Below are 21,070 nucleotides of genomic sequence, written 5' to 3'. Positions count from 1 at the left end.
TGATGGCATCATTCAATTCCTGCAGTGCATTTTTTGAATTTACATCAGAGTCTTGTGTCCTTACGGCTCTGAACAAGGTCCACCCATCCAGTGCATAAGCATGACACGGGATGTTCGGGGTTAACCATGTCTCTGTGAAGATGTGTGCAGAGCAGTCTCTGAGATCCCGTTGCTGAGTGAGCCTCAATCACATCTCATCCACTTCATTCTCCTGAAACTTGACATTGGCCAGAAGAAGGCTTGGTAGAGAGGAAGCTCTCGCTCTAACTCTGTTTAGCCTCGCCCTGATTGATTTCGTTTCTCCCCTCTGGTTTGACTGGCTGCTGCCTTTAGTGGGGATGAGAATGGTGCATTCAGTCCAAACCCCACACAACTTTTCCCGAAGTTGACAAGTGCTTCTCTATCATAAAAAAGTTGGGCTTCAGCTGAAGGGGCCACAGAGTTGAAAAAATAGAAAAATATAGCAAAAAGTAACAAGAATTTGAAGAGCTGCTGGCTGCTGCATCTACATGCACTGCCGTCATCATAGACATAGGGTTATTGTTTAAATTTTTAAAAATTTAATAAAGTACTGTACTGTAGTATGGAAAACATTCAAGATATTTGGACATTGTTTGTGGTGTCCCCCCAGGGTCAGTGTTGGGCCCTAAACTATTTATTATGTATATTAATTATATTTGTAGGGTGTCACAGGTATTGAAATTGGTGTTGTTTGCTGATGACATGAATATTTTCTGTTCTGAGGAGGATTTAAAGAAGCTACTGAAAATATGGTTTGACACAAATAAATTATCACTAAACTTAAATAAAAACAAAATGTTATTTGGTAACTGCAGAATTAATGTACAGGTACAAATACAGATAGATGGGGTGCAGACAGAAAGGGTTAAGGAAAATAAATTTCTTGGGGTAATAATAGACAAGAAAATCAGTTGGAGAACACACATCAAACATATACAGACCAAGCTACCAAGAAGCATTTCAGTTTTAAACAAATCAAAACATGTTCTGGATAATAAATCACTCCGCATCCTATTCTGTTCCATTGTCTTACCATATTTCAATTACTGTGTAGAGATCTGGGTCAATAACTACATGAGTTCAGTCAATTCACTGACTATTCTTCAAAACAAGGCAATGCGGGTTATTAATAATGTTGGTTATCTGGATCATAGTCACTCACTCTTCTTGCAGTCAAAATTATTAAAACTTACCAACATAGTGAAATTCCAAACAGCAAAAATTATGTACAAAGCTAAAAATAACCTTCTACCACAAAAGATACAAAAATGTTTAGGGATAGAGAGGGGAGTTATCAATTAAGAGGGAAACATAACTTCAAAATCAACAGAATGCGCACAAACAGAAAAAGATTTTGCATTTCATTCTGTGGGGTCAGACTGTGGAATGGTATGGGTGAGGAGTTAAAAAAATGTCCAAACATAAAACAGCAAAATATAAAGAATATGTTTTCACGGGACACAGGGATGAAATTGGGGTGTGACAGTCACTAGTTCACAAGATACTCTTACTTATTTTTTATTTTTCTATTTATATATTTTTCTATTTATTTATGTACATTATTAGCTGGTCCTATTCCGATCGTTATGTTTGTTATTGTTTTGTTATTGTTTTGTCATTTTTTCATTGTGCTTTTTTATTGATGTACATGTATATACAGTAGGTGTACATTTGTACAATCATTGTTATTATTATTGTTGTTGTTGTTACTGTTGTTTTGTTTTGTGATTATTTATATTGCTATTATTATGATGATGATTAATATTACTATTAGTGTTAGCAATTTTGGGGAAGCAGGATAGACATGATAGATTTGTAAATCATTAGTATAGGAGAAGGAGTGGGATTAGATAAATTTCGACTTCTTCCCACTCCTGTTTGAACATGGATCACTTTTTATCATTTGTTGTTGCATTCTTTTTTTTCTTTTACTTTTTTTGTTCAAAACAAACTTCAATCAATCTAGCAATCAATCAACAGAAACCTTTAACTTTAAAATGCAATTTGAAACTGGAAAACATTAAAAATTCACTATTTTCATGAGTTTGTTTGTCTGAATGTTACCATCAGACAACATGGTACCACTATGGAACAGCCCACTGAAAGAATGTAAGTATATTTCAGCACACTTAATGTAAACAATTTATCAATTGAGGATGTATTGTATGAGTTTAAAAGGCCAAAAATGGGTGTGTTACCTGAAGGCAACACAGTGCCACAGAGGGTTAAATAAATTACATTGAAAACACATAGAAAAAGAAAAACAGTGATGTCCAGACCATAGTACAAAACATCAAACATATCTCAACTGATAAAAACATTACATCAAGATTCTTTATATCAAAATTCATCTCTACATCAAAACACATTATATTAAAATCCATCATAAGTCAACATCATGCATAAAGTTGTACATATAACATCTCTCTCTCTCTCTCTCTGGAGTCTTGACAGCAGAAATCAACTGTCATGGGGGTAAGGGCGGGAACATCTGGGGAGGCAACCAGGAAATCCTCCGAAGGCTAGACCGCCCCATTTGATGTGGCCCTCAGAGTTTTTTTTTCTTGTTAACAATTTACAGCATACATAATAACCATTGTTACAGCCATGGGTTTATAGAGAGAAGAAGAAGGAAAAAAACACAATACAGAGAGAAGAGAAAAGAAAGAAAGAAAAAGAAAACAACAAACAAACAAAAAAGAATGCATGCATGATAACATATATGCATTCATCAAGCTTTTAAGTATTTTTCCATGGAGCCAGTTTTCAGAGCCTTCTTGCTTTTAAGTCCATTAATAGTGATATAATGTTGCTTCAGTTCATTTAGGAAGTGATCAAAGCTGGGTTTGGAGTGTCTTTTTCTTTTAAACAAAATTTATCCCCAATTAACCAAATTTTCCCCCAGTCAATATCTCCATACATGGAGCCCTAGGAGGTGCTTTCCAAGGACTCGCCTCCGTAGACCATGTAGGCTGCGTCATCCGAAGGATACAGACCCTGAATTGGGGCACAGCTATACATTTAACATAATTGTATTTATTTATCTATGCTTTAAGTTCCAGTTATAAGAGGTTGTTTTTGCCATAAGGGGAAGATTTTGGTGCTTATTAATGACAGTCCAGAGAAGAGAACATGATCTGTTTTCATGAATTAGTAATTCTGGGAAAGGGGATATCTCATCACTTGTTTTTACACAAAAAGAAATATAGCTGATGCACTGTTGGGGATAGTAGTTAGTGTCTATGTATTAAAAAGTTCTGACATCAAAGCGGTGTGCAAAATGTGCATGAGTACAGGTCCAATTTTGATATTGATCCAGTTTGGATTTTTTGTGTCGATAAAAATTCTATCTATCCATCTATCTATCTATCTATCTATCTATCTATCATTGGACCTTGAAAGGTAATATATTAAGAATTGTACAGAGTGGTTGTGAAGGTGGTCATGGGGTTAGTAGCGATCAAAGAGCAAATTTTGGGTTAAAATATGCACCTGCATCATTCCTGTTTATGCACCTATCTCATTTATCAGTCCATGGGAAGCAATTTGTGCTTAAGCTTGAAAAGTGCTATTAATAAAGTTATTACCCTAGTATTTTTGCTATTATTTTTATTACTTCCAAACAAGGATTAAAAAGGGCTTGTGTTTGTATTACCTAATGACTGTACCATGTTTTTAATCTTTTTTTTCTTCTTTTTTCTATGACTGGATTTTTTCCCCTCTTTCTTGCACAAAAGGGATGTATGGGTACAACATTAAAGAAAAAGAGGGTTTAGACTGACTAAATTTGGATTTGTGTATATGAGATTTTGCTGGGGGGAATTCTTGGATTCTACTGTTACCTTTATGAAAAACAAACAAAACACTTTCTACACATAGATTATAATCAGATTAATATGATACATGATATATTATCAATAATGAATCTGTTCAAGTGCTTTCATAAGCCTAATGTGGTCACAGTGCCAAAATAAATGAAAAAGTGTCTCTGGGTTTTTGTTTTTTCGCCCTCTGTATGGAGCACTGCCAGTGACGTCCGAGGGAAGACGTCATCGTGCGTCATTGTTTCCGTTTCCGCTTCCCGCTGCCTGCTGTGTACTGCGCATGCATCTGTATGATCCTGAACACTTAGATCCATCCCATGCACTTTACTAATATGTTGTTTTCATTAATACCTGCTACACATAACGCCTTTGTTCACTCTGTGTGATTATCTAACACGCCATGAGCTCACGGTGCAGCGCAGAGCGCATGCGCTTGCGCGCCTTGGAGCGGCAGTCAGGCGCTCAGAATCAGAGATGATCGGAGGGTGAGATGGAGCCTGTGTGAGTTTCCATATTCGCTTCAGTGTCAGTGACCCATTGTAGGCGATGTTTCTTGTAATTTAGGGCATTTTCATATTTTGGGGTGTTTCTAAGATTTCAGCACATTTCTTGGATTTTAGGACATTTCTTGAATTTTAAGGACTTATCTAGGATTTTAGGACATTTCTGGGATTTTAGGACATTTCTGAGATTTTAGGACGTTTCTGGGATTTTAGGATGTTTCTAGGATTTTCGCAGGTTTCTCAAATTTTAGGTAATTTCTAGGATTTCATTTCTTAGAAAGTAGTTGGGGAACCACCAGGCACTAGGAGGGCATACTCTTGTGCGCATGCGCTGATACTGCATCGAGTTCTCTTGGCGTTTCTGTACTCTCTGGTGAAGCTAAGGAAGCGAGGTAGCTCATTGGCCCGACGTCACATCGCTGTGTTGTTGTTTAGAGCTCCTTCTTGAGAAAAATGATCAGATTGAAGCAGAAATTAGTGCCAGAGTCCTGTCGGTGTGTGCGAACATGAGTGTTGCGGGGAAGAGGTCGCGTGCGTGCTGTCTCCACTCGGTGTTGTTAAAGCAGCTGTGCTCCTCCCTGCTCTCCGCTCACTAGCATCATCAGCTCCGACCAGCAGCGATGTACGAGCAGGGGGACGAGGCGCAGGAGGACTGCGGCTCCCGGGAGGAGTGGACGCTGCTGTTCTGGACCTCCGTGGCCGTCATCGTGCCGGTCATCATCACCCTGTGGTGCAGCGCCCAGCGCTCCAAGCGGAAAACGCACATGAAGGATTTCTTCCGCAAGAGCAAGCACGGCTGGCACTACACCGACCTGTTCAACAAGCCCACCTACTGCTGCGTGTGCTCCCAGCACATCCTGCAGGGGGCTTTCTGCGACTGCTGCGGCGTGTGCGCCGACGAGCTGTGCCTACGCCGGGCCGACCGCAGCCTGCCCTGCAAGGAGATCATGGCCCCCTGCAGCCCCCAAGGAGTCATGGTGCACCGCTGGGTCCGCGGGAACGTCCCCCTCGCCAGCTACTGTGCGGTGTGCAAACAGCAGTGTGGGACCCAGCCTAAGCTCTGCGACTACAGGTAGCTACAGGTGCAGTTGTGTGTGAGTGTGTGCGCGTAAAGATGTGGTTTCTGCTCTTCATGCACCCATAAAAAGCCTCAAATAGACGATTACCCACACACTGAGGTGGCTTAACCATTTGAAACCCGAGGAAGTTGGCTTCCAGAAACATGGGGAGAAGAGGAGCAACTTAGAAAGACATTATCATGAAAATAAGCAAAAAAAGAAGAGAAATTAAAAAAAAAGAAAAATCTTTTTCTTTTTTTTATGGACATTATCCCTTTTTTGATATATAAATATAAAGACTTTCTAATTATGTGTATAGTTTTTTAGGATATTTTCCCCCAAAAATGTATTATTACATTTTTTGAAAATGGCATAAATTTGCTCAGGCTTCAAAAGTTTAAATGTCCGTGAAAGGCCTTTAAAAGCATATTTTAAATGCAGAACTTTTACTTGAACCAGAGTATTTTTACAGTATTATTTTAGGACTTTTACTGCAGTAAAGGATCAGAATACTTCCCCCACCACTGGTAATATAATATTGGTATATAGCTAAGTGCCCCATACAACCCCAGTTCCAAAACTCATGTTTCTCTTCTCATATTGTCAGAAAAATCTGCTCATCCTAATAGTGACGGCCACAGAGGTCTTCAGAGGTGTATCTTCTTGCTTTTCTATGTGTGTGTCCCTGTGCCCTCAGGTGTGTGTGGTGTCAGACCACAGTGCACGACGACTGCATGGACAGCCTGAAGGACGCAGACTGGTGTGAGCTGGGCGAGTTCCACAGCCTCATCATCCCTCCTCACTACCTCTACCGCGTCAACAAGCTGCGCCGCAGGCACCCTGATGAGTACAGCAAGGTGCTGCAGATATGACAGGGTGGTTTGTGGGAGTTTTGTTGCGTCCCAGAGCTGTTTGGAGTAATGTTGTTGGTGTGTTTGTGTAGCTGGCTTCTTCGTGTGGCAGCGGCTGGACTCCAGTGTTGGTCTTGGCTAACACACGCAGTGGGAACAACATGGGGGAGGCTCTGCTGGGAGAATTTCGCACCCTTCTGAATCCTGTGCAGGTCAGGCTGGAGCTTTGCTTAATGTGTCTCAGACTGAATCACTCCTCAGTTAAATGTCTTCTTGTTTTCACAGCCTGGTGATGAGTTAAGATTTCAAATTCTGCACAACGCGTGACTCAAACGTCTCTCCTCCAGGTGTTCGACCTGTCTGAGCTGACCCCCTCCAAAGCCCTGCAGCTGTGCACCCTGCTGCCCCCTGGCAGTGTGCAGGTGCTGGTGTGTGGGGGCGATGGCACAGTGGGCTGGGTGCTGGATGCCATCGATACCATGAAGCTGAAGGTACAAGACTGTCTCTGAGCTGTGAGAGAGGGTTTTTTTTAACCCTCAAATTGTGCAAATTGAAATTGTGAATATAAAATATGCTTATTGGAAACACATCAATTTCCTAAAAGTGTTATTGCGGTATTTCAGGCGATTGGAAAAACTTTCTTTTTACTTTAGCTTTTATAGGTCACATGGTGCTATGGCCATCCTGCAATTTTTGGTCTTAAAAACATTCTGAGAATGATACAATGCAACCAATGCAATGTTTTAGTAATGTTTTCAGCAGCAAGCTTTCTTTTAGTTCCCGGAATATTCTTGTTAAAGTTAGACCAACGTGTTTTTTTTTTTTTTTTGTTAACACATCACATTACATTACACTTTAATTTTAAAAAAATGTCTGTAATCTCAGGCCTCAATAACATGTTCTGAATGTTGCTTTAAAAATGTTCTTCCTTTGCTCTTATGTAACATTGTGGGAACCTTTTCTGAATAAATAAACATTCTATGATCTGTCACCTCTCAACATCACCAAAACATCCTCAAAATGTTGCAGTTCAAAGGCTACGTCTTAGTCAGCATTTAACCTTACAGGAAAATTATTTGAAATGATAAACATCCTTAAAACATTCTTTGAATGTTAGATTAAAATGTTTTCTTTAAAACATTATTGCAACTTGTAGATAATGGTAGCCAGTTGTGGGAATGTTTCCTGCCAGCTGGGATGTCTATGTGCTTGTCAGTATGAACTGGCTCCCTCATGATGCAGCAGGAGCTATAAGAGGTGTTATTGCACCTCTTATAGCTCCTATAAGATTTCACAGAGGAATCCACAATTCCTCTGTGAAATCGTGGACTATCACCTCCCAGAAATCCCTCATTCGTGGTCGCTCCCATGTATAAGGCGCTTGCCTTTAAATTATGGATCCATAACACGCCTACGTGGCCTTCGATTGTAAATAATGACGGCTAGTGAGGTGGCTGCAATAGAAATAAAGCTGCTGATGTTTGAGCATCCATCACCATGCTTGTTGGAATGTTATCACCAGAGGAGAAGTCACAGAACACTCAGCGGAACGCAGTCATCCCGCAATTGTGTTTTATTGACATTTTGTAAATATCGCTTAAGTTTTGCACAAATCTGTGATGGCAACCTGCCTAGTTAATCCCTCTGTTTGCCACTTTTTTCTCTGTCCAAGGGTTTTTTTGGGGGGGGTCCGTATCTGCTGTTAGGGTCAAAGGACAGAGGGATGTCATATGTTGTAAAGCCCTCTGAGGCTAGTTGTGATTTGTGATATTGGGCTTTATAGATAAAATTGAAAGATAGACCCCCCCCCAACGCCTCAGTTGAAACTCTGCCAGATGCTGCAAAGTGATGCAAAATGCATCATGGCTGTACTGTTGCATTCATGTAATGCCCTCCACCATCATGGACAGAAAGAGTATAGAAGCAGATCAAGAGACAGACGCCCCTCTTCTCTCTGTCTCTCAAATTGAACAGCAATCTGATCAAATGGTAAAACTAGGCATCTCTGATCAAATGTTAATCAAGATTCTGTTACTGAGTTGTCTATTTCTCACCTCAAATGTTTTCGGAAAGATGTTTTAGCTTACCATTTAACTGTTATATGAAATCGTTTCTTGCTGGCTGGCGCAGTGCATCCTGGTAGTTGTTTTCTACCTCTTGAGCAGAGAAAGCCTAGTTTTATTCACAGGCCGTCTTCCGGCAGTGCAATACTTCTTTAATGACATAGCTGCTGCTCTTCAATTTTCCTCCATTAGGGCCAAGACCAGTTCATGCCAAGGGTGACCATCCTGCCCCTGGGGACAGGAAATGACCTCTCTAACACTTTAGGCTGGGGTGCTGGATATGCTGGAGAGATCCCGGTGGAACAGGTTCTCCGTAACATCCTGGATGCTGAGGTGGTCAAAATGGACAGGTGGGACAGAAATACTAACCTTGTGTTCCACAGTATGAAAACAATGCATCAGCTTTTTGTTTTATTTTAAGTCGTACCAGTAACAAGTTCCTCTGTCTTGAAGCATTGAAAGATCTTCTACATTAACATTCTAGAACTATGACATTGCAACACCATGGCATTCTAGAGTTATAGCTTTCTACAACCTGTAACACTCTAGAGTGTATGAAGTGCTAGAAACATTCCAGAACCCAAACATTCATAACTTAACTATGAATTCTAGAACCCTAACATTAGAAATCTAACACATTCTACAATTGTACATTAATATTCAAGAACTATAACATTCTAGTACAATACCACTGCCAAACCTTGACATTCGAGAATCATTCCTTTTTACAACCTGTAATACTCTAGAGCGTGTGGCATTTGAGAAACATTCCAGAACCCTAACATTCTAGAACTAACATCATGACTTACCATTCTACAATTGTACGTTAATATTATAGAACTGTAACATTCTATAACACTCTAGAATGCTAAAAAGATCCCAGAACCCAACATTCCAGAACTGACAACCATGCATAACATTCTACAATAGTACCATAACATTCTAGAATGAAATTCTAGCTCTATAACATTCTAGAATAGTAATACTCTAGAATGTGAGAAACATTCCAGAATTCAGACATTCTAGAACATACAAAAACTCATAACATAACATTCTACAATAGTACCTAAACATTCTAGAACTATGAATTATAGAAGAATAACACCCGAGAACCCTAACATTGTAGAGCTAACACATTCTACAATTACACATTAATATTCAAGAACATTCTAGTACTATACCACTGCAGAACCATGACATTCAAGAATTATACTTTTCTACAACCTGTAACACTCTACGTGTGGCATTTGAGAAACATTCCAGAACCCTAACATTCTAGAACTAACATCAATGACTTACCATTCTACAATTGTACCATAACATTCTAGAACTATGAATTCTAGAGGGAAACCATTCTAGAACTTACATCAATGACTTACCATTCTACAATAGCACCATAACATTCTAGAACTATGAATTTTAGAGGGAACTAAAGTTAATTTCTTAACTTTCTACAATTGTACATTATCATTCTAGAATTTTAACATTATAGAACTATATACCACTGCAGAACCATGACAGTCTAGAGTTATACCTTTCTACAACCTGAACATGCGGCATGCTAGAAACACTCCAGAAACCTAACATTCTACAATAGTACCTTAGCATTCTAGAACTATGAATTCTAGAAAAATAACATTCTAGAACCGCAACATTGTAGAGCAAACACATTCTACAATAGTACAATAACATTCTAGAACTATGAATTCAAGAAGGATAACATTCTAGAACTCTAACATTCTAGAACTAATATTAATGACTTAACAACAAATGTACATTTTCACTCTAGAAATAAAACATTCTAGAACTATATACCATTGCAGAACCATTCTATAAGTATACTTTTCTACAACCTGTAACACTCCAGAAACCTAACATTCTCGTACTAACATTAATGACCTAACATTCTACAATTGTACATTGATTCAAATAAATGATTAATTTAACAATACAGTATTTTTCCACCAGGATTGTATTCATGTCCATGTTTATTTCTAAAATCTAACTCTGGCCCTGTCTGTGTTTCTTTTGCTTCTGCTTATTTCCAACATAACCATTTTCAGATGGAAAGTGCAGGTGGCTTCAAAGGGCCTCTACTTCCGTAAACCAAAGGTGAGTTTCTGATCATTTTGCAGTCTGATCACTACTTGCAGATATGTTTGGATTCAGGTTCACCGACACACTCTGCTGCACATGTAACACACACACTGCACGTCCTCCTCAGGTCCTGTCCATGAACAACTACTTCTCTGTGGGGCCTGATGCTCTGATGGCGCTCAACTTCCACACACACCGCGAGAAAACACCCTCCTTCTTCTCCAGCCGCATCATCAACAAGGTCAGAGAGTTTGAAAGGCTTCATTTGAATACATAAAGCATGTGCAAATATTTACTGAATTTGAATATGCATATTGACACAAAGACATTTCCTGTGAATATGCTGGCTTCCTCACGTCTGAAGCATCAGATAAACAAAGTGTTTCATATTGATGCCTACTATTCTCTTTTTTCCACAGGCTGTGTATTTCCTGTATGGCACCAAAGATTGTTTAGTGCAGGAATGTAAGGATCTGGATAAGAGGATTGAGGTACATGTGACGAAGTTTCATGCAAACTCTTCACATATGCGTTTCATAAGGAGAATCAAACAGAATCATCCAGTGTCTGCACTATTTATAATATTTTTGTCTTAAAATCACCAACTTAGGACCTAAATTCTACATCAGGAGGCTCTCACCAAGCGGTCACTATACGTGTGAATTCTGAATATTCTGAAAAATACAGGGACAAAAAATGAACTCATAACTTTCATAACTTAATGTTCTACAATTAGTTGTGCCACAACACTCAAGAACTAAACCACTTGAGAACGGTAACATTCTAGAATCACCCTAGAACTTTAAACATGGTAGAAATATTCTAGAACCCCAACATTCTGAAACTCAAGAACGATACCATTGCAGAACTGTGACATTCTAGAATCTGTAACACTCCAGGACCTGTGGCATGCTAGAAGCATTCCAGAACCCTAACATTCTAAAACTAACAAACATTCATAACATAACATAACATAACATACTATAATATATATATATATATATATAACAATCACGTTCTAGAGCAGTAACTTTCTAGAACTAAGTCTTATTATAGAACTATACCATTGCAGAACCTCAACATCCTAGACCTAACAAACATTCATAGTTCAGCATGCTACAGCTGTAACCTAACATTCTAGAGCTATAAAATTATAGAAGAGTAATTTTCTAGAACACTACAATTCTAAGCCTATACCATTAAAGAACTGTGACATTCAACAACTATAACATTCTAGAACCCGTGGCATGCTAGAAACATTCCAGAACCCAAACATTCTAGAACAGACATTCATAGCTCAGCATGCTACAGCTGTAACTTAACATTATAAAACTATACATTTCTAGAACAATAACATTCTAGAACAGTAAAATTCTAAACCTATACCATTGAAGAACTGTGACATTCTAGACCTATAACATTCTAGAACCTGTAACACTCTAGAACCCATGGCATGTTGGAAACATTCCAGCACCCTGACATTCTAGAACTAACAAACATTCATAACTTAACATTTTACAATTGTACCTTAACATTTTAGAACTATACAATTCTAGAACAATAACCTAATAGAACTACACCATTCTATCCGTGGCTTGCTAGAAATATTGTGGAACCGTTACGTTCTAGAGCTCAGGAACATTCATAGCTTTCTGCAAGTGAACCTTAACATTCTACAATTAACAAACCGTCACTTTGGCCTTGCCACTGTCACATTATCATAAATGTGAGCTGTCACAAACACCTTAAGGGAAATTCCTCAAATTTGGCATAAACGTCCACTTGGATTCAATGATGAATCGATTAGTATTTGGTGTTCAAAGGTTACTATAACCTCACAAAACATGTTTAAAAAAACAAAAAAACCCTCAACAATTGATATGCTAATTATGACAAAGTTACACAAAATTGTCTAATAGAATAAAGTAATGTAATAATAGTAGTAAATTAGTAATAGTAATAAATTCTAGTAATGACATTTTATATTCTAAAAGGTCAAAGGTCAACTTAATGACAATAATATTCCTCAAAAACACTTTTCTGGACATTACTCAGCGTCATATCTCAGTAATAGAAGGGAAGACATTTGGTCAGACACTGAATTGGTGACACTAATCTTAAAACTGTGCCGACTGTAGAGATCTTCTGTTTGTAAAGCATTCATGTTTTAGAATCTGATTTTTTGCAGCAACATTCATATTTAAAGCATTGTCAACTGTCTTGACTACATATGAGTCTGGACGGACATGGATGTAAACTGTGACTGCAACTTGACTGGTTTGCGGAGGCATACAAGCACAAGTTTTTTTCCAGTCTTTATGCTAAGCTAAGCTCAGCTAACCGACCGCTGTCCTTTTCCAGCTGGAGTTGGATGGAGAGAGGGTGGCTCTGCCCAGTCTGGAGGGCATCATAGTTTGTAACATCGGCTACTGGGGAGGAGGCTGCAGACTCTGGGACGGTATGGGAGATGAACCGTGCCCCCCCACACGGTAAGACTTGCACCAGTATACAGCACGTATCATTAATACTCTGAACAGTCATTAATATAAATGGCACAGAAATGTCAAATGTCCATCAGAAGGGAGCAGAATTCATCCTGAGTTATTGTTTATGCTATGGTGTTCTTACTAAAATGTTTATAAGAAGTGCTCTGCGTTACCATGGCAGCACCAGCAGTGCTCAGCAGTGAGATCTCCCATGTCACCCTGCAGGCTGGATGATGGTCTGCTGGAGGTGGTGGGTGTGTTTGGCTCCTTCCACTGTGCTCAGATCCAGGTCAAGCTGGCCAATCCTGTACGGCTGGGACAGGCCCATACAGTCAGGGTGAAGCACATGCACGCACACACACACACACACACACACACACACACACACACACACGTGGCTCTGCCACAGTGCTTCCTGTTTACCTCAATAAGCAGTTATGGAGAAACACAATGAGGGAGTTAAATTTGTTTTCGCTGCTATTTGCCTCGTCACAGCTCTCGAGAATCTCATTTTGAAGTAATCAGATTAGGCATACACTACTTTCATGTGCTCATATCCTCTGCTTGTTTGTACACCAGCTCATTCTGCTCCTTACATGCTAATCTGAAACACTTGGGGAGTGGTGGGTGTTTGCCACAGGAACACAGGAAGCACAACAAGGAAAACACAATTTGAATATTATTTGAATACTTTGCATAATTATGTGCAGGGTGTTTTTTTTGGTGTTTAATTTGATTTTACAGAAATACACAGATGCCGGTTCATTATTCAATTATGTCCACTTACCTCTACTCACTCAAGCCTACCCTCCACAACCACCCTCTACCTCATGGTGCAAGTAATTGAAGAAAATTATAATAATTATAATATTTAAAAGTCATGTATAAGAGGTAAAATAAACACATTAAAGAAAAAAAAAATAATGAAAAAAGAAAATATTTACATGATTTGATTGACTTTTTGATCATAAGGAAGTGTGCCATATAACATCACAATTTGCACTGGAGATCTAAACATTAACATACATAGTCATAAATTACAAATGAATAATAACACATAATAATTCTAATTATACTTAAAACAACTTTATTTCTATAGCAAATTTAAAAACAGAGTTTACAAAGTACTGTGACAAACAAAGCAAAAAGCTGAAATGGGATACTTAGACGGCGAAACAACAATGAAAAGCCAAACAGTCCAGTTGAACACAAGCAAGAAGAAACAAGGTTAGAGTTAGGATCAAATTAAAACCAGAAGACAAATAATGCAAGATGCAGAACGCATTATGTCAGTATAGATAATACAAAGAAAAAGACCAAAAACAACAACAGAAACAATAAAAGCGATCAATTCACAAACAAAAGGAAATAAAATGGATAAAACATAAATTAAAAGATAAAGAATAAATATAATAATAACATCACATAAAAGCAAATTTATAAAAATGGGTTTTGAGAAGTGATTTAAAATAAGTCACTGATTCTGTAGCCTTATCTCCTCAGGCAGGTCGCTCCAAAGCCGAGGGGCCCTGATGGCAAAAGCATGGTCACCTATCAACCAATAGTACCTTAAGCTGCCCCTCTTAGCATAAAATCTAAGAAAATTTGAAAAAAAAAGTCCTGATTCTTACATTGTATGTTGAACGTTATTTATTGAATTTGATTGCATTATTTTGCAGTTAAAAATATTCGCGAAAAAGCATCTGATAGCAGCACAATGAAAATGATGTTGCTCCAGGTTTCAAGGGGTTAATGTGAAACAGCTGTATTGAGTGTTTTTAGCAGTTTGAATCACTGGGTCTGATAGTTTTGGAGAGGAAGAGACCTCTGCGGCTCCTGCTAAATACTTCCTCAGCAATGAACACGAGATCTGGTTGCAATCTGCAAACTTCACCACTAGATGCCGCTAAAGCTCCATAAACCTGACACACTGCTCCTTTAAGCCTTTTCTAGGAATGATGACACTCAAAAGAATTAGAAATATTGGAAGGTTGTGGTTTACACGTTGGGGAATTGTTGTGTTCATGAGCTTTGAGGTCGTAAAATGGGAACAACATGGAAGCTGAAAAGAAGATGGCTTGCATTTTAATGCTCCGAGCCTTTAAACAAGAGGTTGGTAGCTGTTTCCAGTTTATATTTTTATATCTTATTTTATTTTTTAAACGTTTATAAGTTATATATTATATATTCATATTTTATCTAGTTCACTCTACATGGACAGCAGTTAAGAATAATACCATATTACACATTACATGTGAAAAAAAAAAAAAAAAATTGATATTTAATACGTGAATTAATAAAAAAGTTTCCATTTTTTTTTACCAAACTTTGACTTTTGCCCATCATGTTTATGTATTTATGACGTCAAGTCGCCAACTCGTGTTATAAACTAACGTTATCAGTGTTATTATACTCCTGGCATGCTTTATAGTTTAAAGTTTGCTTGCTTGCTACAGCTAATAGATGGCAGATACTAAAATGCACAACTACTAAAAATAAATGATAGTTGTATAACTTTTTACCATCAATAGTTGACACTGTTTCCATGGTTTCTGCCATTTCTGCCACCCCGAAAAGTCCCAACTCTGCAACTTTGGTATCATCAAAAGTGTCAGTTTTCTTGTGTTGCGTTTAGATTCATTTCACAAGCATTTAAACCTGGAAACCCAAGCAAATTAGTTTGATTTATTTTGAAAACATAGAAGGCATGAACAACTTGGAAAAAATGTCCCGCAAATTCCCAAAAATTTGTAACAGGTGGCAAGAAAAATGACATAAAAAAGAGAAGATAAAGATAGAAAAAATTATTGGAAAATGAACACAAAAAAACAATTGTTCATAATTATCATAACTATGTATTTAAAATGATGTTATAGGAAAAAAATCGAATTTTTTTTAGCACTTTTCTTCTTCTTTTCAAATTTTTAGGTAATTTTTTTGTAATTTTAACAAATTTCTTGCCAATATTTTAGGTAACTTATTATAGAGTTACTCATTGCCACCTTCTTATGATCTTGAAAGGAATAAGGTCAAAATTTCAGTTTTCAAAGTTTTAAGATAGCCATTCATGTGCCTGTAACTCATAAATACAGGAAACACGATATTGCCGAGGAGGCTGTGAAGGCAGCGTTAACTCTTATTTAGTCGTAGTCATAGCAGCAGAGTTGTTCTCCTCTCTCACCACATGAAAACACAGAACAGAAACGTCAGTGAGCACCAGATGTGGTGCTAACTTCCATTATTACCACCATTATTAACGCGATACAGGATATCCCATAACTCTCTTTCCCTCTCCAGCTGGTTCTCAAGAGCTCCAAGATGCCCATGCAGGTGGACGGGGAGCCGTGGGCCCAGGGTCCCTGCACCATCACAATCACCCACAAGACCCAGGCCCTCATGCTGTACCACAGCGCCGAGCAGACGGACGACGACGACGACGAATCCAGCGCCTCAGAGACAGAGAGCCCCACCCCTCACGACTCACCCAGGCCCCCGGGGCCGGCCTCCGCTCGTGCATGACCCAACCTGAGCACCATGTGATCTGAAGCTCCCCTCCTCTTAGTGTCTGTCTTCTTTCTGCAGCCCAGTTTCCGTTAACCCCTCATTTGCAGCGGCACTCCTTTAAAGTCTTTGAACACCTCGGATCATATTGATGAGCAAAGGTGTTATAATGATCCTGTGTAACGATTTCAGATGTTTTCAGAGAGCTCACAGGAGTTAGTTTGGAAACGGGCTGCTGTGGTTAGTTTTCGGTCTTTTATCTCACCGTGTATTGTGACCCAGAGCTCAGGCAGTTCCTCCTGCACAGGCAGGGGTGGTCAGGAGGAGGTGAATGTTTTTGAGGGAGATTGTTGTTTGTTTGCACTGATCCCTCGTGCCATAGACATTTAGAGCCAACTATAGTGTATTTATGATACTGTATTTATAACCGAGTGCCCAGCGCAGCCCTGCAGGCATCAGTGAGCCATTTTTAACAAGTTGCGCAGGTTCCATTGACCCCACAAAGCCATGTCTCAGTCAGTGAGGAGCAGGTGAGGAAGTATTAATACAGGAAAGATTGTCAAGTGGAGGTTCTGTTGAGGGAGCATCCAAAGCTTTATTTTCCTTTCTTTTCTTTTTTTTTTTTTTTTACCTCAGAAAGAGCACAAACAGCAAACACATTTTCTGGGTGTGAGTTGTTAAACTGCACAGAGTATTTGTTAAAATCCCCTTCAGGAATCACAATGTTGATAGTTTTTTAGCATCTCTTGCATTTGTGGCCAGAGATGAAGCTTTGGATTGTGTGTGATGGAGCGAGCGCTCTGATGCCGTGTCTCTAGGAGCTCGCCAAACCTTTGTGTTGTACCAGGATACCGTTTTGAAACTACATTTAACTCTCCTCTCCTCCTAAAAGCTACAGCAAACAGCTAGGCTTGTTTATTTGTTTATTTTAAAAGTACTGCCAAGTAACTGAGGACTGATTTAACCTTTAGTTTTCCTTCTTTCTTTACACAGCTCCTCCTGTTTACATGCTTTGTGTTGCACTGTTTTGGCACTTACACTGATAGATCCCTCACACTGCTTAGAGTGTAGGTTATATAGTCCCCACCAGTTGGCCGACTAAAGACAGTATTTTCTGCAGACAGGTCAAGTAGAGTTGGTCTTCTACTTAATATTGATAGCATCAGAGTTACTTGCATGTGCTGTAGTGTTTAGATGACATTGATCTAACTGAGTTTTATTTGTTGCATTTTTCCTGTACTTTACATAACATGTGCTAGAGGTCATGTGTTTTTCTGTGATTAATTGAGTTATTTAATGTCCTGTTTCTCACAGCCATATCAGAGAAGTCTGAGGAATGTTTGTTTCTGATGAGTCTGGAGCCAACATGCTGCTCAAAAGGCTGGACAGGGATGGGGTTTTTTTTGCCGCGTGATGCCTATGCTTTTGGATTATGCACCTCCTTGGCACGTAACCAAGCCTCATAGTTTTATCACCCTCTATGTGTTTAGTGAATGTCCTCTTGCCTGAGGACAGCTGTTTGACCTTTGACCTTATCATCTGTGTTTACCAGAGTTGTGTTTGTCTTGTGTTGCACTGAATGAGTTTAAATGTTGCTGGGGGTTTATTGGTGGGTTTTTAGCCACGAGAGCAGCATGGCTCTAGTTCAGAACACTGTTTTAGAACAAATTACCTCGATAACCTTTTTGGATGAATTGTGATGCAATTTGGTACAGATATTTGATGGTGCCTTTAGAGTAAATCCTAATGATTTTGTTGATCCTGAGTATTTAGTTAGTGCCATCCACTAGGCTTGGGCGGTATGTAATATTTCATACCTTCCTGAAATTTCACTGGGGTGTACAGTACATGACAGTGTAAGTGTGTGGTGTCACGGTTGCTAACAATCACCAGCCCCGGTTTGGGCAGAATAAATCTTTAATTCACTGGGTTAGATGTAAAAAAACATGCCATTATTCCCCAAAGTCCTGTAACTTCTCCCTCTACTACTAGGTGTCGCTGTGTCTTTCAGCTCAGCTACTTGTTGCACCAGTCTTGCACTACATACAATTTGTTTAATAGAAAGAGGAGTGCCTGTATTTATGATGGTATTTAAGGATATACTTTTGGGATTTCTACATTATCCTGGTATACTATAACACCGCCCAAGCCTACCACCCACAGGTTGAATTTTTGCTTGTCAAACACTGTTGTTCTTGATACCAAAACTACTGAATGAATTTCTCTCAGCCTCAGCCGAAGTTTGAAATGAATGCTGGAAAGTACGCTTACATGCTATATTTAAACATATTTAGAGTTGGACCTATATAAAGATGTTGTTTGCAAAACAGCTTGAAGGGATAGTTGAGATTTTTGTAAGTTGGTATGAGTCAGTTTATTACATACAGTAGATGTCAGTCAGTACACCCCCAGTTCAGAGATTGAGGCTGGAGTCTGACGGAGGCTATTGAATGTACTGCTGTGCAGGGGTCAGCAATAAAAGAAATTTTATTAAAATATGTATTCCAACATACCGTGATACCGCCCAAGCCTACCTGATATGCTGTCTAAAGGATAATAACCCTTTTGATTAACATGACATGGTCATTTTTTTGGTGCCAACATTGAAATGTTTTGCGCCACTGGTGGTAAGGATCTAAGACAAGCAAAGCAATCGCTCCATTTTTTAAGACCATCCATAAAATTTGTTTTCTGGCATATATTAACTACTTAACCTCAAAAAAATGCTAGCGTGGCTAAAAACTTATTTCATTGTTAAGGGTGGAGGGACATGAACGTGATGTTTTTTTTTTTCTTTATTATGTTCCCAATTCAGACATGTCAGTTTATTATTGTTTGTGAAATCTTGGCAGATATAGATCAGTATTTATATAGACAAAAGGCAAATTTCACTGTATTGTGCGTACCAAAATCTTTCTTTATTAATTAATATATATTTGAACATGCTTTCTTTTGTGCAGTAAAATATCTAGAAAAAATAAGAGAACCCTTAAGGCTGATAAGAATGTGTAGAAAACATAATTAGTTTCACTTTGACTTCAATACACAAGGCTTCCCAGAAGGAAGCCTAATGTAGCCTCTACTAAACAGCAGTGAAAATACAGATAACCGTGTCTGGGAAAGAATCAGCTTTTATTGGTAACAATCATGTAAAACATAGCTGTTTATAAAAATGGTAGTTAAGAGCTTTTGTGGAAATTGTAACTACGGGTGAGAAAATCAGATTTTGGTTGAACTGAATGTAAAGAAGCGATCTTTTGAATTTGAAGTCATTCCCATAAATATTTTCATATATAAGCCAGCTGTCTTTGTGTTTTAATTAAATTATATTATAAATGATTCAATGAATTTGGGGGGAAACTACAATCCCAGCCTTGTGGTTGTATGCCTTTCACACCTGTCAAGTTCTTCCATGAGACATCTGTGTAAACTGTTGATATAATTAGTGCATGGATTCTTGAGTTATAGTCAAAAAAAATATTTTTTAAATTTTTTTGTTTTTTAAAAAAAGCTTAAAGACTTTACTTTTTTAGAAAGCCCTCAACTAGCCATGCACTTAAATGATAATTACCTTGGCACTCTACTGGAGATGTTTACTCTGTAGCACTTTGAGATTATCTTCAAATGAAAATTACATCACTAATACATTTTCTTTACCTTAGACTTCGACCATCAAATTCTAATCAAGTCATCATTGAGTCCAAGTGGACATTAGTGCCAAATTTGAGGAAACTCACTTATCTTATAAAGGTGTTCCTAAGATGTTGCGTTCACAGGAATGAGACAGACACAAGGTCAAAGTGACTGTTAGTTTTACAATGTTAAGTTACAGCTGCAGAATGTTAAGTTATGATTGTTTGTTTGTTCTAAAATGTAAAGTTTCCAGGATGCATCCAGCATGTTGTGGATCTTTCGATATTGCATTCACAAGAATGAAATGGATGTAAGCTCAAAGAGACTTTGACCTTTGACCACCAAATTCTAATCAGTTCATTGTTGAGTCCAAGAGGATGTTTTGAAGTTTGAAATTTCTTTTCTTCAAATTTGAAGAAATTCCCTCAAGGTGCTCATGAAATAACTTGATCACAAACATGGTACGGATGCACAGATGAACAACCCAAAAAACGCAAAGCCTCAGACCCTGGCTATTGGCAGTGCAGAAGCATAAAAAACTGCTGCTGTGATCTCTGACCAGGGATTTTGTGCTCCTGTTGGTTAAAATAAAATCATCACACTGACATTATTACATCGATGGATATGTTAATCATTTACCAAGTTATCAAATGTTGAGCTCAAGTTGTTTAAAAATGTCCTGCTCATTTCAAAGCAACTGCTACCGCACTCAATTCATCATTTACATAATTATATCCTCATGTTGAAAACAATCATGCAGTATATATCTGTAATGATTAACATTATGCAAACAAGTGTGAATGCGGACTGTGCGCATGTGAATGCTGTTTGTTTAAGCAGCAGGATGGTGCCATTCCCCATCATGTGATTTCATTTTTATGATGCACCAGTCTCCTACAGAGCCTCATACCACACACCTACTGTGTTCACTTTTTTTTCCAAGCCCGTGGCTGGTGTTGTGTTTATTTCTCTGATGAAGGATGGCTTTTGGGATTGTCTCTCTTCTTAAAATCAGATCTTTTCCCACCACGGT

The 21,070-nt window shown here is 38.5% G+C and overlaps 1 protein-coding gene across 1 annotated transcript; it reads left to right on the top strand.

Moving 5' to 3' along the window:
* The first annotated feature begins 4,629 nt into the window (after positions 1-4,629).
* dgke (diacylglycerol kinase, epsilon) lies at positions 4,630-19,701 on the top strand. Its single transcript, XM_042485158.1, has 11 exons — positions 4,630-5,420; positions 6,104-6,263; positions 6,350-6,469; positions 6,605-6,748; positions 8,513-8,670; positions 10,384-10,432; positions 10,545-10,658; positions 10,837-10,908; positions 12,779-12,906; positions 13,129-13,240; positions 16,201-19,701. The coding sequence occupies exons 1-11, from the start codon at positions 4,969-4,971 to the stop codon at positions 16,420-16,422; spliced, it is 1,731 nt and encodes a 576-aa protein (XP_042341092.1). The 5' UTR covers positions 4,630-4,968; the 3' UTR covers positions 16,423-19,701.
* Positions 19,702-21,070: the final 1,369 nt, after the last annotated feature.

Source organism: Plectropomus leopardus, chromosome 4 (assembly GCF_008729295.1).
Source record: "Plectropomus leopardus isolate mb chromosome 4, YSFRI_Pleo_2.0, whole genome shotgun sequence".
NCBI lineage: Eukaryota > Metazoa > Chordata > Actinopteri > Perciformes > Serranidae > Plectropomus > Plectropomus leopardus.
The sequence above is the reverse complement of the archived record's forward strand: the minus strand, read 5'-3'. Positions and strand labels throughout refer to the sequence as shown.

Coding starts and splice junctions, on each gene's coding strand:
- dgke (XM_042485158.1), top strand. CDS start 4,969: ATGTACGAGCAGGGGGACGAGGCGCAGGAGGACTGCGGCTCCCGGGAG. Junction 6,264..6,349: donor ACCCTGATGAGTACAGCAAG/GTGCTGCAGATA, acceptor GTGTTTGTGTAG/CTGGCTTCTTCGTGTGGCAG. Junction 6,749..8,512: donor TCGATACCATGAAGCTGAAG/GTACAAGACTGT, acceptor TTCCTCCATTAG/GGCCAAGACCAGTTCATGCC.